Here is a 15921-nt window from a genome sequence, read left to right as displayed (position 1 = left end):
AGGAGGAGCCGGAGGTGTGTCTTTTATCGGGGGCTGTCACAAGACTGGACTTACCCCAAAGGAAGAGAAGAAAGGATGGTCAGAAAGCAGCGACCTTTGTCTATTGAGAGTCGGGGAAAGTGCCCACATTATCTGCGCGGTGATTTTTCTCCGTTGGCTCGAGACTTGCACGAGTCCTCCGTAGGATTCATATTAAAAAAAAGAAGAAAAAGAAAAACCCGTTAGACACGTGCTGAGCAGACCAAGTACTGAACCGGCTCTAAGTAAGGTTGTATTCCTTTTTTTTATCAGAGGCACGTAAAACGTTTTAAATGCAACGCTGTTTAATATATGAGAAGACTATGGCAGCCGAGAGCAAGAACGGCGGGAGTTCGCTGAACAACAACAACAACAACAACTGCAAAGACCACAGCAGGAGAAAGTTGTTGGTCGGAGTGGATCTGTTCTGCTTGTTCTTAGGTAAGGGGTCCCACGAGGTACCCACACTTTGCGTCATGAGCTGCGGGCATTTATTCAGCATCTTATTTTGCATTCTAACATGCTTCTTAAGCTAGTTTTAGGAGTTTAACGGGGTTTTCCTTGTTAATTGTTTTAGTGAGTTTACATGACGTCATAAACGCATCATATTAGCCGGGGATATACTGTTGGTATTATGTTCTCTTCACCGAACAGTTATTAGTGTTTATTAGTGTTTCTCTCACAAAACGTGTTGAATAAAGGCTGCTTTGAGAAATTAGTGAGTATTTTTTTTGTTAGTTATGCTTTAACACCTAAATTAAAGCCAAAAGCTGTTCAGAAGCTGTGTTAAGGCAGCAACATCTTGGCAACCAGCTCATGTGTCTAACTTTCAGTTATTAAGCTTGGTGTTTTACAAATATTCCATTAGCTCGGCTTTTTGAACTTTGTTTTTCTTGCAGAAATGGGCTGATAAAGGTAAAACTAATTTAAAGTGCTGGTGGGGGTTAGGCTATATTTCCGGGGTACCCAACCACACCTGTGCTGTATGGACTCTGCTTTGACTTCTCATTATATTTTCCACAGTGACTCACATTCCTCATGAGCAGGAATTCTTCTGATGTGAACATCTGGCATAATATACTTGTGTGTGTGGCATAATTAAGGGAAGTGGTGAAAAGGTCAGACCTGAGTGAGTGTGTGCATGCTAATCGCTTGGGGTCCTGTGATGTTCAGCAGCTGCAGACACCGAGTTAAAGTTAGAATTGTGGGTGAAACATTTCTCACACTGATCTTTTAACCGCAGGAGGCCAGCCGCTGGAGTTCAGACTTCTGGCAATTTGCTTATGCTCCTCCGTTCTGTTCACATTTCTATTTTTTTTTCTCCTCTAACCACATATTTACAAAGTGTTGCTGTATGGAACCTTTGTATAAACTCAGGATCACAAGCAACACATCGGCATTCAACTCTAAAGTAAACCTGCTGCAACCTCATGGGGGAAATCCAGCTATTGTTAACAATTTCACGAAGGGGTTTGCAGAATAAACGATCTATTTCTAACAAGCTATATTTAGTTTTGGTCTAGTTTTCATCTCTGTTGAGGGCAAGTCCCCATCATTTGTTCTGCATACTTCCCGCGGAGAAACCTGTCAACAAACCAGCAGTGTTTTTCTGGCTAAAGATGTGTTGGAAAAGGGAACGACCACAAGGAGGAAATGGTGGGCCAGGACTAGTAATCTTCAAGTCTCCGTTCTCACACAATAAATGTAGCTCTGCCTGCATCGCGGGATGTCATTCTCCTGCTCTCACTCTCATTTGTTTTTCCATTTGATGTGCTCCCTGTAGACCGTCGGTGGCAACGATAACGCGGTAGAGAACGCCACGGTTTCAGCGTTGACCGGACCCCATCCCTCCTGGGGTGATCGGGTTCAGTTTACAGCATGTTGGTATCATGCATTCTAGTTAATCTTTTAATCGTGTTTTGTAATGAGCCAAACGTCATTGCTTCATATTCTGCTTCCAAGCTGCCAGGCTTTCTTCTAATCTTTTTAAATTGGTCTTGAGCAATAGTTCTCTGGACTTTCTGAAGGTCTTTCAAAGTTTTATCTTTGGACACTTGGCTGCTTTTTTTTTTTCCACTCATTTCTGATTCAAGTCTTTGACTCTGACCACTTTTAGAAGAATGCGTCTTTCATAGTTTATTTAGGGTTACACTGACCTATTCATTATTAGAGCATAACAAATGAACCCAACTCAAGAGATTAACTTTGTCTACACATAACGGACAACTTTCAAAGGTCATTCCAAAGAGCTTTGGAATGACCTTCAAGAAGCCCGGAGAACTATTCCTGAAGACGGCTTAAAGAAATGACAGAAAGCTCAGGCTCGTCTAAACAGGTTGAAGAATAAAGATGGTCAAACCAAACGCTCGTTAGAATGGTACAAACTCTGTTTTTGCCTTTTATGTATTCATATATCCGTTTATATTTAGTCGAATTTCAATAAACTGCCACACCTGTTTTCTGTCTTCCTGGCAATATGTAAAGAATTGATGATTGTGGATCTAAACTTTGCACGGTACCGTAATGACTCATTTATCGGTGATGGAGGAATAGCCCGAGTGTAAGCGGAAACCATCTCAAAATCTAAGTAAGTCGAAGTAAAACTGAAAGTTTCAGGTCGCTTTTGCGGTTTGGTTCATTGTTAAAAGTTGCTTTCCAGTCACGCGGTTCCCGCTTTACATATTTCCCGTGAAACCAACCCTGAAACGATTGGTCTACAGACAGTTCGGAGCGGGGATGAAGCGTTATCAAAGTACTACATCAGAGTGTATAAAGAATACTCATAAAGTGCTGTGTCGGTGGTCTCGAACCGCACAGCTGGTCAAACGAAAAGAAAAAAAGTAAAAGGGGACACTTGGGTTTGCTTATTTTCATCAGTTGTGAAAAGCTCAAAGATGGGATTTCTGTTTCAACAAAACGGGCAACTCTTACATTTTTTTTTTTCAACTATGAACTAAGTTTTGCGGCGGGCCTAACCGACATACAGACACGCATGTAGTGTGTCGGCTGCCGAGTGTTAAAAACAACTGCATCTGTGTGTGCACCCCCCCGACTGCCAGCAGACATGCACACGCAGCCCTGCAGCAGACAGTCAGAGATCCCTGCAAGTGGAAAATGTGCGTATGTTTGTTTTTACAGTCACACTTGGTGTTTTTGGCGAATGCCTCCAGAATATAGTGAGCTCTCAATTCAGCGTCGGGCTTTCGCATTCGTTCTAGTTTCCACACACTGCAGCTGCGCGGACGCGCCACACGTAATAACAAGCACTCAGTGATGTGCTAAAGAAACCGTCGCCATCGTCATACTTCTTCATTTGCAGTGTTTGCTTGTTTAAAGTCACCACTCTTTTGGTTGATTAAGCAGACTGCTTCGGGGCAAAAACGAATGGAAGACACCTGTTGTTGTGTTTCTTTTTGTCATCTTGGACGTTGAGTTGGTGAAAAAGAAAAAATCATCCCCCACACAGTGTTGTTGTTGGCATAATGGCAACAATCCCCACGCACACACTCACACACCCACCTTCGATGTTACAAGCGGGAAGAACGGAAAAGGGTAGGAGGGGAAAATCCCAAGGCGCCGCTGATGCTGCACTGTTAGACGGACGTAAGGGGTCAGGGGAATAAGATGGGAAGAAACACTCAGCCGAATGCCTGGAAGAGAGATCTTGACTCTTGTTTTTTTTTTTTTTCCCCTTTCTTTATTTCCAATCAGTTGTTTCAAACACTTGACCCCGTTCTGGCTGCCCTGAAGCCCTGGACGCTGTTTTTCATCAATCCATTTGCCACCTCTCTGTCTGTGTCAGCCTCTGCCTCTGGCCTTGTGGTTTGTTTGTGAGATTTTGAATGTGTTTCAAGGCGGTTTGCAGGGGTCAGAGCTCTGGGCCAATGTGTTTCACATTCAGCATTTTCAGCCCTCTGTGCTTTGCTCTTCCCCCCCGTCTGCTTCATATCAGCAGTCTTTGCAGCCTGTCGTGTTCTGGTTTACAGGACAGATAAGCCAAGCTGAAGGGGATCAGACGTTCAGGACCCCGAGCTCCGTAAAGTCAAGTATATTTTTACAGTTGCAGAACTGTTAAGACCGTCCCAGCCTAATATTTCTTTTTCTTCGCCCTTGCTTCTGAGCGGAATGCCGCTCCGTCCAGGTATTTGTTTGAAGAGCAAATGAAAGCAAGAAAGTTAATAATGTGGATCCTGCTGAATGCGAGGGAAGGCAGGCATTCTGGATATCCCAGAGCACCAGAACTCTCCGTCTGTAACATGAGCCGAATCCAGCTGGACCTTCAAAGTCACAGGCCAGCTGTGTGTGTGTGTATGTGTGTGTGTGTGTGTCTGGAGGGTGTTAGAGGTTGAGGGACTAAGCGACTGAAGCATGTGTTGACATTTGGTTTGAGAAATTGCCCCCCCTCTCCGCCACCACGACCATTCTGCTTGTTTTTCTTTGTATCGGCAGATCGTAGATTTATTCAAAGAGCGACTTCAAAGCTAAACGTCACTTTGAAGTGATTTTGAAAGTGTTTTTTTCCCCCAAAAAAATCCGTCTGAGACTTGAGGCCTCTCCTGGGTGCCACGTTCACCCCTCAAATATCAAAGTCCTCCACCGGGGCTTTGGAAATACGAAGAAAATGAGCTGTCATTTTTGGGCTGGCCTCTGAGTTACACCCACTCTGTTTGTTGTCGTGAGATAAGTCAGATGCTTTTTGCCACTTTAAGTGGTGAAAGACACAGAACTTGATTGGACACAAACACCCCCGAGGCATCTTAAAAAATGGCCCTTTTAAGTGCACTTGAAAGCCTCGGCCGCAAAGGAAGGAGGACTGATGGTGTGTTTTTTCATGACACTGCCCACCATGTGAACAATAACTTGAGAACTTGATGTTCTCTTTCACATACTCAACTTAGAGATTTCACTTTTGTCTGATACAGTGGTGCAAGCAGAACTGATAAGAGTAACTTTCTGTGCTATAAATGGGTTTGTGTGTGTTCCGTTTTTTCTCTTTTGTATTTCTGATCTGTTACCTCACCTGCGCTCATGTGTCTGTCAAACCATACAGTGGTGCTGGTTGGCGTGTTTTTGCACAAATCTCCCTTCCCGCCATACCAGAGAGGATTCTTCTGCAATGACAACAGCATCCGACTGCCCTATAAGAACAGCACAGTGTCCACCGCCGTGCTCACAGCTGTGGGCGTCACTGTGCCCGTGATCTCTGTAAGTTTTGGTGTGGTAGAGCAAGAAAACAGGGGAGCATATGTTGGAGCGGGCTCAGTTCATCAGTGGCTAGCCTGCGACGCCACAAAAGATTAGATGGCTTCCACGGGCTCTGATTCACAGTCAGTGGAGACTGTTTTATTGTCCGTAAATCATGTATGCTGCGCATCACTGCCAACCATTTCCCACAATATATTGTTATAAACTCTTAGATTTAGTTGTCTTCCTCCAGGCAGCCTTTGGTTTTCATTTATTTCACACTGTTAATTACTGATTAACTGTCATTTCCTCATCTAAAAATAGGCGAGAATGTTGGCTGTGCCTGCCAATAATTGAACGATAGCGTCTTTGAAGTCAAAGAAAAGCGTAAAGTAAGCACGTTCTGTGTTTCGTACGTCACAGAAAAACGTGTTGTGCACCGCTTAGCCAAACAAGAACGGAACAAAAGGAGTAGAGTTCGTTTTAACCGACCAAACTGCTTAGATGTGGTATCACAAATGCGCTCTGCCGTTATTGAATATTTCGTTTACCTTCTAAGTTATCGGCGTTGTTAAACTGAGAAGCATTTTTATTTTTATAAAACAGTCCATAACAACTGCATTACAAGATGGTTAACTTGGCCCTTCAGTCCATTGAACATTAATCTGGCTCTCTAAGCTGGTGTGTTGCCTTGGTGCTTTTATTCAGTTTTACTCTTCCCAAAACGAATCACAGTTTTTCTTCGTCTCAATATTCTTCTGCAGTTTAAGTAAACAGCCAAAGCTCTGCAAATTATGGCTTTCAGACGGGATGCGTTTCTCTGGTGAAAGGTACACAGTTAACCAGCTAAGCTAAATGGCACTGTTAGCTAGTTCGAGGCTAATGCATGTGAGAGGACCTATTTGTAACATTAAGGCCTGAATTCTGCCTTTGTGCGAGTTTAAAAATCTGCTCCGCTTGTCAGAACCTCACTGACTTTAGACCAGCCCTAAAAACCCTGAACTGGAAATCTCGGAACAAATCGTTCCACAGTTAAATTCTACAATTCAATACATCTTAGCTGTCAGGAATTAAGTGACTACCGTCTAAAACACCAAACCTACTTTGGTTCATTTTGTGGATTTCTTAGACCTTCTGAATTTCCTGCCTTAAAAACCATTGGGCTTTAGGGATTATTTGACTTTCGATTATAAATATTAGCTTATTTCTGAGCCCCACGTCGACCCCTCGCAATTTAGCATTCTTAAATTATCTTGCACTGCCATGAAATGATAATCCAAGCTGCCCTGGAGAGATAAAGATCAGTCAAAACCCAACATGATGTTCTCGAGGAGATGGCCAGCAGGAAAGCAAAGCATACATAAACTTCTGTTCCCTCGTAAATAAACTGATATGATCCAGAAAGATGCCGCGGCTGTTTCCACTGAACAAAGCTGCAGTCATTGGTCACAGATAGCAGCCGCAGAACCAACCGAGCAGGCTCCAGATGTTCCCCTGTCACTTCTTGCTTGTACCCACAACCTCTGTAATTTGCGTGTCATTAACCTAGCACCTCCATCTCTCTCCCTCACCCCCCACCCCACCCCACCTCCCCTTCCTTCTCTCTGTGCCGCTCACTGCTTCCTCACACTAGCCGGCCTGCCTTTCTTGGTCATTGAGACCAGCGCTGTTCAGCCTTACCGTAGGGGGTTTTACTGCGATGATGAATCCATCAAGTACCCGGCAAAAAGCGGAGACACCATTAGCGATGGTGTGCTCAGCGCGGCTGGCATTCTAATCACCATCCTCTCTGTAAGTCACCTCATTCTAATCACTTATGTCATCGTCACTTTTCCTGTTTCAGCAGCTTTCACATCACCAGCAGCACCTTAGACTGCAGTAGATGATGATCACACGATTTCTCATCCTGAAACTACTGTTCGTCAAGTTTTATGTGTTTAATGTATGATTCTAATGTTTTAAACTGTCAAATCCGTTTCTACTGTCCAGGTTTCCCTCAACGAATGCATAATAGCTTTTTTTGCACTCGATCACAGAACTTTATCTGACAGCTGAGGCATTGTGGGTATAAATTCAGATTATCCTAAATGATAACAACTCATCTTCATACCTGTGTTATCAGCCACTGTTGCTGCTATCAGCGTATACTAGATAAGAGCCAGTCAACAACATCCATTCAGGGCTTTCCCTCGGTGGCATAACTCAGCTGATTAAGGCACTTACAGTAAAGTGAGGGTTTTGAGTACTTTGTTAGAGTCTCCTCAGTCTCCTGGGGGAAAAACCATTAAGGAGTCATTCCAACATCCTGTAAATCAAAGTCATTTTTCTCCATTTTACCACCATAAGAGGTAAAAGCTTGCATGTAAATAATGTAAATGATGTGCATAAGTTTATGAATTCCTCTTAAGAAATGCTTGGGTGGACGGCTGGAGTGGGCCTCCAAATGTTCAGTGTTGATAACTGAAGTAATGTTTTATTTTTGGATTAATTATCATGGTTGCAGCGATATTATAAAAGTAATCTATAGGGGCCAGTAAAAAATCTGTGGGTTTGAGTTTAGATTTAGTTTCAATTGAAGGGAAGCATGTAATTGGTACTCAACACTTAGCAAGTCATTTCAATAGTTTAGCAACTGCTTAAAGTTAGCGTGAAAACCGCAGAAACTGTGACGTCCACTCCTAAATGCATTGGAGCTCACGACTAACACTGTGGCGATTGCTCAGCGCCCAACTCTTAGAAACCATTCTGAACAACTTAGGTAGCCATTTAACAGCACATTAGCCACCACAGATTAGTGACGTGTGTTCCCGATGTTCAGCAGCAGCCTCACCTAAAAACCTTCCTACCTTTTGAGGCTTAAGTGTGTGTAGTTTTCACCTGGAGGCCTGAAACTGCCAAGATCCAAAATAAACACGTAAACTAATGCCCCCATGAATAAATAAATGAATAATTCTGCTCTGATTTTATTTTCAACAGTTTTTATCCATTTATTTAGCGGTAGTTTGTCTTATTTATTTATTTATTTATTTTTCCATATCATCCCCTCTTTGCATTTTCCTCCCTGTGTTTATTTCGCCGAGCTTATTCATTTGTGTCTTCTTTTTACACCGGAAGTTAGCTTAACTTGCTGGCTTCACCAGTGGCTCAACTTGCAGTCATAGAAAAAATCATACAAAAAAAGGCCTTAAAGCAGTCGGGTGAGCAGTTCACCCCTTTGTTCTAACTCTGAAATAAACAACTGAGTTGTGTCAGAGCTGGAGGGGGGCAAAGAGGAAGAGAAAAATACAAGTATTTCATTAAACATTAAACAGTGTAGAATGAAAATTAAGAACAAAATAAAACATTTCGGGACATTTAGTAAACGGGGAAATTTAAAGAAATGGGTAATGAAAAAAAAACATACACTTAAGTGAATTCTATTGAAATTTAAGTTTTCGAAATGAATTATTCCCTACAAACTTTTCCATGTTATGTGGCATTTATTGGCATATAAATGTAATTATTGAGCAAGTTGTTTATTTTGAATGGGGACAGATTCAGTGCCCCGTGCAACCCCGTCTCGGTTCACAAGCGTTTGGCCTGTGTTGCGTCTCCACCGGAGCAGACTACTACACGGGCTATAGAAGCCACGAGGGTTTTTCATGGTGAGAAGGAGGCCCGGCTGTGTAATTATGGTTGACGCAATGGTTGTCTGGTTAAATACTGTAATTGGTGGGGTGGAATTGTGGTGAGAGCCCCAAACAAAGCAGAACTTGCCAGATATCTCATTCTGGCACAACATGACTTTTGAATCCATCTTCCCCCAGCAGAGCTAACCTTTGTGTTTCATGATCCAGAAAAAAATAAAAAACCCACAATGTTGGGTCCCTTAAAGCTTCGCTGCCCACCAAGCAGTCCTGAGAAACACAACAGGCTATGTCATTTGCAGTCTTTATGTGGGGAAAGGAAAAACTTTTGAAACACAAGACTTTTCACATAAGCCACAAATCAGCATCTTGCCCTCATTATGCTGAGGTTTTATCATAACAGCTACATTTACAACAATACAAACTAATTTATTCATTCACACAGTCTCTCACACAAGGGGATCCAGATGTGTAATTCCCCCTCTCGCTCTCTGTTTCCCATGAAAACAGCTGGGTCATAAGGAGTTGGCTCTAAAGGCCTGGATGGTGGAATCGACACACTCTATCAGCTGCTTAAATCTGCCTCAGGAGATCTCCCACCACTCAGTGTTTCCCAGAATGAGACTTATTCCTGCGCCCCTCGAAAGAATTTCCGACAAAACCGAGACACTAACACGAAAACAGCCAGACATCCCTTGTGAAATCGGAGCCCTTCTTTCAGTTCTGGCAGCCAGCGCAGAGAAAAACAAACGTGCCCCCGACATGCGCCTGGTGGAGCCTGGCCACCAAAATCCGACACGTTGCTTAGCTCAGCGTTTCTGTTGATTAGAACCAGCGCCGCCTCCCCCACTCCTCGTTCCTCCTCTCGCCTTTCTCTCGTTCGCTCCCTCCTTGTTGTCTTTTCTTTTTCACACTCTTTATTTTGCTCTCCCTTCCTGTCACTCCCCGCCTTCTGTCCTGCCACTTTTTCTCTCCCCCGTTCTGCCTCTCAGTCTTCCACAGTTTACTAAGTTTTTTGAGGTTGAACAGCCGTTTTAAGTCACGGCTACCCCCCCCCCCCCCCCCCCCCCCCTCCTCCTCCTGCTCTGATATGCGTTTTCAACCCGCCAATCATAGCCTTGCTGTTTCCTCTCAAACGTGGAACGGCGCAGGCATTCTGTTTTAGCTGTCATGATAACAGATTTTTATTTGCTCTCTCGCACTCACACCTTTTGAAACAGGAGATGAGAATTTGCCAGTAGGAGGAAAAGGGAATAGTGCGAGTGCGTGTTACCAGTCGTGCTGCTCACATCGCCTTCCTTTACTTCCCTTCAGATCATTATCGGGGAGAGCTACAGGATCCACTTTCTGAACGAGGGATCCAAGTCTTTTGTGGGGAACCCCTACATTTCTGCTCTCTACAAGCAAGTGGGAGTGTTCATCTTCGGCTGCGCCATCAGCCAGTCCTTCACCGACATCGCCAAAGTGTCGGTGGGACGCATGCGGCCTCACTTCCTTGACGTGTGCAAACCCGACTTCTCCACCATCAACTGCTCTCTGGGCTACATCACCAGCTACGAGTGTCAGGGGCTCGACAGCAAAGTTCAAGAGGCCAGGTGTGGCAATGGATGGATCTGAAAATGTTGCAAATAGATGAGACACAGTATTAGCAAAAGTGTTTGTTTTCATTAAAGATTGTGAAAACTTGCTCATTTTTTTGTCTGCTCGCAGGAAGTCGTTCTTCTCTGGACATGCATCGTTCTCCATGTACACCATGCTGTACTTAGTGGTGAGTCATTAAACTGTTCTGAACTTCTGCTTCTATTCATTCTGCTGCTCTGCGGGGGATTCGTTGCCATGTCAACCCACAACTCTGTTCCTTTTCCCCAGTTTTACCTCCAGTCCCGTTTCACTTGGCACGGAGCTCGTCTGCTGCGCCCGCTGACCCAGTTCACCCTCGTCATGATGTCTTTCTACACTGGCTTGTCTCGCGTCTCCGACCACAAGCATCACCCCACCGATGTCCTGGCCGGTTTCATACAGGGAGCCCTGGTGGCCTACTCCGTTGTGAGTGTTGACCATGTTTCATGTCAAGTTTTCTGTTCAAATGGTTTTTGTGAGAGCAAAAAAAGCAGGCTTAAAGATGACATGTTAGTAGTAAACAGTTGTAAATAAACAACTCTTCAGGCCTTTAAAGAATCTTAAAATAATGTACTTTAAAAAAAAAAAGAAGAAAATCGAGGACTTTAGAGTATGAAAAGAAAAATCATATCAAATCAAATTTATTTATATAGCACATTTCATGTACAAAACAATTCAAAGTGCTTTACATAAAATAAAAGCATTGCAGCAGGGAGTGGAAGACGCATTAAAAATACATAAAAGAATATAAAGAGAAATAAATAAAATATTTTAAATTAATTTAAAAACAAGCAAACGGTCCAGATAAATTAAAAATTAAAAGCTACCGTGCAGATTTTATGCATAGACACAAAATAAGAAATTTCTCTTCCAAATGATTTTTTTTTTAGACCATGTGCTTTCCAGAAAAGCTACAAAAGCCTTAAGTCTATCATTTGTTCATTTGTTTGAACCTTTATTTAACAGACACAAGAACAAAGGGGATGAATGTAAAATTCAATAAAAAACAGAAGAAGTTTTACAGAAACAAGTCTACAGACTTCCCAAGGACCATCCTTCTGAAAGATTGTGAAGATTGTACAATTAGCAAGTGAATTGGTGACTGGTGTCAGGATTGGGTATAAAAAAATCATCTACTAAAAGAATAGTCTTTAAAAGCAAAGATGAGTGGTGGCTCACTACTTAATATCAATCTCATCAATAACTTTAGTTCTAATCACCAAAAACCTGTAACATCTAAACAACGTGATACTGTGAAAAGATTCAGGGACCCAGGGGAAGTTGAACTGTGTTAAAAGTCAAAGACAGAAACCACTGAGATACACAGAGTGTGTGCCTGACTGGCCTGCTTCCAGTCCGGATCTGTCCAAGTATGTTTCACTGTTTGTCATGTTGTACCGTCACATGTGAATGAATAACAAACCCTGTCTGGATCCAAGTCGGCCATCTTGTAGCTGAGAAGATACTCCTTCAAAGCCCATGCAACTCAGAGTTTTAACGAAGCTCTTTGTGGCAAAGCTTTTCATTATGCCTACTTTGTGTAGCATCACAAAATATCTATTTATATTAAAATCAGGGTCGGGACTCGATTTTAAAAAAAGAATCTAATTAATTAGAGGCTTTATAATTAATTAATTGAAATTAATCACATTTTTAATCACAAATATTTGACCTAAGAACAGTGAGAACTTCTCTTTGTCACAGTCTTTCTGCATGGCAGCTCATATGTTGTGCTGAACGAAGCATCGCCCCTTGCTTACTGACAGCTTTATTGAACGGTACAAAAGGTAAACGTTACCCAGCTACCGCTTAGCTTAGCACCTGCCCTCAGAGCGCTCTCACTTCCTGTGGAGCCCATCTCCTAACAGTCTGTGAAGCAGCAATATTACATCAGAACATTTCCAGAACATTTCGATGGTTTCACACGGAGAACGTCTCAAACTTATCATTTTGTTAGCCACCGCTTACAATTGTAAAACTGCGATTATGAACATTTGACTGATTCTGCACAGCGTTAGCTTCATGGGGGATTAAAAACAAAACATTTGCTATATGCTATAGTCAGGTTACATTTTAGATGTTTCATTATATATTAGTGATAGTTATCAGGAAGAATGTTTGAGATACTCAACAATGATTTTCCCAACCAATGTTCAAAATGATCATGATTGCTTTTCTGCTATCCGGCAAGTTAGTCTGTTGTTAGTTTCACAGTTTTGCTTCAAAACTTAAAAGAGACTCTTCTCTCTCTCTCTGTAGGTTTTCTTTGTGTCCGACTTGTTCAAGCCCAAAGGACGACGTTCCTCCCCGTGTCCACCAACAGTGAAGCGAGATCTCGTTCCTGCGGCAGACATCAGAGAGCGGAGCAATCATCTCATCATGGCATAGAGAACTGACTGCACAAAACACTGACCTGTGCCTTTTTTTCTTTCCCTTTTTTTTTTTTTAAATCACAGCCACTAGTCATTACTGGATGAAGTAAACTCAAAACAATCTGGAAAATGCAGAGGAATCTCGATGATCTTAGAGGAGGAGAAGCAGCTGCGGGGGAAAGCAGTCCGGCCGAAATGTGCCTTCTCGGCGGAAATTTTCAGCTTTTTTTCCTCAGTCTCACCAGACATTTGAATGTGGAAAGGAGAGACGACCCTCTTTTTTTTCTCCCTCTCTCCTGCTTTGAAGATTACTGGAGATTCTCCATCGTTCCAGGCTTTTCCCGGGACAAGTCATAGATCAAGCAAAACGTAGTGACGGCAGCTGCGAGCGAAAGTGTGTGAGGCTTTTTGTGCGTTTTTCTCCCTCGGCTGCGTGCGGCGCGGGAGCTCCTCCCATGTTCCCATGTTCCACTCACTGTGTGACTCACGTCAACGAATCAAGACACGAAAACAAATTCCTGAATTCCGGGAAGGATGTTGTTTTAGTTAGGTTGTATTACAGACATTGTACATGCAATTTTATAGCACTATTTTAGTTCAACTCAGTGTTGTTTGTCACCACTTGAATGACCCGTCAAGGCTTTTCGAGAGCTTTGTAAGTAAGCTTTTTACGATCTGCATAATTTAGTGTTCTTTAGAAGGTGCACATAGGTTACCGTCGGTGGAAAGTACAGTTACGGGCTGTGTTTTTTGGACGCGGGCCTCTTTCTGCTGGCAAGGATGAGCCCCCACTGAGCCATTTAATGAAACAACTGTCTGCTACGTATGCCAGACAGGTGCTCACAAGTGTTATGTCAGAGTGCCAATGTGTGTGTTTGTGTTTTAATGTGCCAGGGTGTCTTAATGTTAAGTCCATGTATTTTAGTGTTTATAGCCAACAAGTGTGCCTCTGTGCAACCAGAGAAGAAGCACCTGCTCCTGCAGAACTCTAAACAGGAACACTGTGGAAATGGTAAAGAAACAGCACGCCATCCTTACTAATCACACCGATTAGTTACCTGTAAAACCAAAATGGCTGATCTATTCTACAGTGCAGTTTCACACACTCGTTAAATAAGATGCTCAGTAACTCAAAGTCTGGTGATATTACATAATTGGGCCGACTACGAAGCTGCTTTATGACGATATGACTCTGATATGTTGGTGTCGTTTTATTCGAAGTAAGGCTTTTTTTTTTTTTTTGAAAGAAACATTTTAAACCACTGCCTGAACATTTCATAACTCAGCTGTAGATAACTGAGACTTTTAAATGTTTTCTTGTTACTCGTACAGATAGAGAGAATTCAGCAAGCTGCCTTGTGTTGTGTGTGTCTGTGCCGTGTGTGTGTGTGTGTGTGTCTGTGTGTTTCTGTTACGTACGTGTTTCGCAGAATCACCCACTATGAGACCTGTGTAAATGTAAAACGTGCCTCTTGAAGAGGCAAATGTCATCCAGTGAAGTAAACAACTTGTGAATATTGACTTTTTTTTTTTAAATAACAAAGCTCTCAAAGCTCTGACTGCTTCTGTACTTTTTATAACGAAAAAGTTCCTTTCCGTGTTTTTGTAATGTGAAATTTTTGTATTATGAACCTGTAAGACGTATCAAAGATTTTTAAAAAAAAATGTCTTAAATAAAAACACAAAAGATCAAAAGTGTGAGGGTTCTGCGGCTTCTGTTTTATTCTTTGTGCTCCTAAATGATTTCAGATTTTTGTATAGGATTACAGAAGGTGGGCCAACTTTGCGTGTGATGGAGAGATTTGGGCGTGGGGCAGTGGTAGACTTCCATGCACTGTTTCCTGTGGGGAAATGGTGTACATTCCAGGCTTTAACCCCTCTCCCCAATGGCCCTCTGGAATAATATGGGCTCCACAGAAACTCTGCCAGAGTGGCAAAATAAATTCACATGTGAAAATGCTTAGCAGCTGTATAATATGCCTCTGCTACCCTGTGTTATCCTCTTATGTCGCTTTGTCTCTATTAAATGTGAACTGTCCATCCACAGGTCGTATCATGCTGCTCAAAGTGTGTTCACATGCTGTCCTAAGCTGCCTGATTCTGCTGCAGATCAGGCACGATGCCCAGAAGGAGATTAGAGCTGATTAGTTCAATAAGCTGCAAAATATGTTTTGTTTATGTGACTACGTCCAGGGCAACAATATCCCGGCTGCAGTGTGTTATGGCTCCTACTAAATTACAGTTTCCTGTATCTTAATTGGGCTCAAGGCTGCACCCCACAGAGCGTGTGCCCTCCAGTAGATCTTTTCTTCCTTTTTTTTTTTTCTTTTTTATATCCATTGTCTGGCTCCGTTGCTGGTGATGGTTGCCAGTCAGTGCAGAGCCTACACGTTGGTGATGGTGTGAATGCCGTGTAATGTGTAACTGTATTTCTTTATATTTATCATTTTTATCATTTCGTCATTTAACTGCTCCTACATGCTTTACACTATTTCAGCCATTCAAATATCACAAAATTTTTGTTCCTTCATGAGATGTGTATTTGTGTTCGCAGAACTTTTAGTTTTTGAGTTATTTATGTTTTTTGGCTTTTTTTTTTTTTTAAATTAAAGCTATGAAATGATTGGACAGTCCTTCATGTGTGGGCGGTGACTGCTTGCACCATGAGTAAGGTACCTTTGCAGCTTTAGTGCTTTCTTACCCAGGCAAAATTACTTCTGATTGACAGTTTTTAACTGGCCAAATAGAAGTGTGGCTTAGCACGCTATTGATGAGAGTCCAGTTCATATATCACAGTAACCTTAACGCCATGAGCTGTTATGGCATACGATTGCATTTAAATGCCCATTTTGCTACCCTGGTTGTGCATATCTGATTGAAATCAGTTGTTATTCACCAACCTGCTGCAGTTCTTTTTCAGTCAGGCATGTTCGCAACAAGGACACAGAATACACGTAGGGCTTAGGGCCCTGAGGACCGGGCATTGAAAACACAGTTAGAAAGAGTTTCTGTAGTGTTTTTGCACCATTGTAAAGCGGTGTCCAACAAAATTTGATGTTGAAAATAACTGTAGAGGTGCTGTTTGACCGCATTAAATTGTA

At 42.5% G+C, this 15921-nt stretch overlaps 1 protein-coding gene across 2 annotated transcripts; it reads left to right on the top strand.

Annotated features, from left to right (window-relative positions):
- Positions 1–62: 62 nt before the first annotated feature.
- Positions 63–14518, top strand: LOC142399319 (phospholipid phosphatase 3-like). 2 transcript variants are annotated; one of them, XM_075483924.1, is made up of 6 exons: positions 63–459; positions 6836–6993; positions 10143–10423; positions 10539–10596; positions 10698–10874; positions 12708–14518. In XM_075483924.1, exons 1-6 carry the CDS (start codon positions 312–314, stop codon positions 12834–12836), a joined length of 951 nt encoding a protein of 316 aa, XP_075340039.1. In that variant the 5' UTR covers positions 63–311; the 3' UTR covers positions 12837–14518. The 2 variants fall into 2 exon arrangements, with proteins under 2 accessions (XP_075340039.1, XP_075340040.1); XM_075483925.1 differs by lacking the exon at positions 6836–6993 and adding an exon at positions 5069–5223 and having other exon boundaries at positions 64–459.
- Positions 14519–15921: the final 1403 nt, after the last annotated feature.

This window comes from Odontesthes bonariensis, chromosome 14, assembly GCF_027942865.1.
Source record: "Odontesthes bonariensis isolate fOdoBon6 chromosome 14, fOdoBon6.hap1, whole genome shotgun sequence".
Taxonomy (NCBI): Eukaryota; Metazoa; Chordata; class Actinopteri; order Atheriniformes; family Atherinopsidae; genus Odontesthes; species Odontesthes bonariensis.
This window is presented reverse-complemented; position numbering and strand designations above follow the sequence as displayed.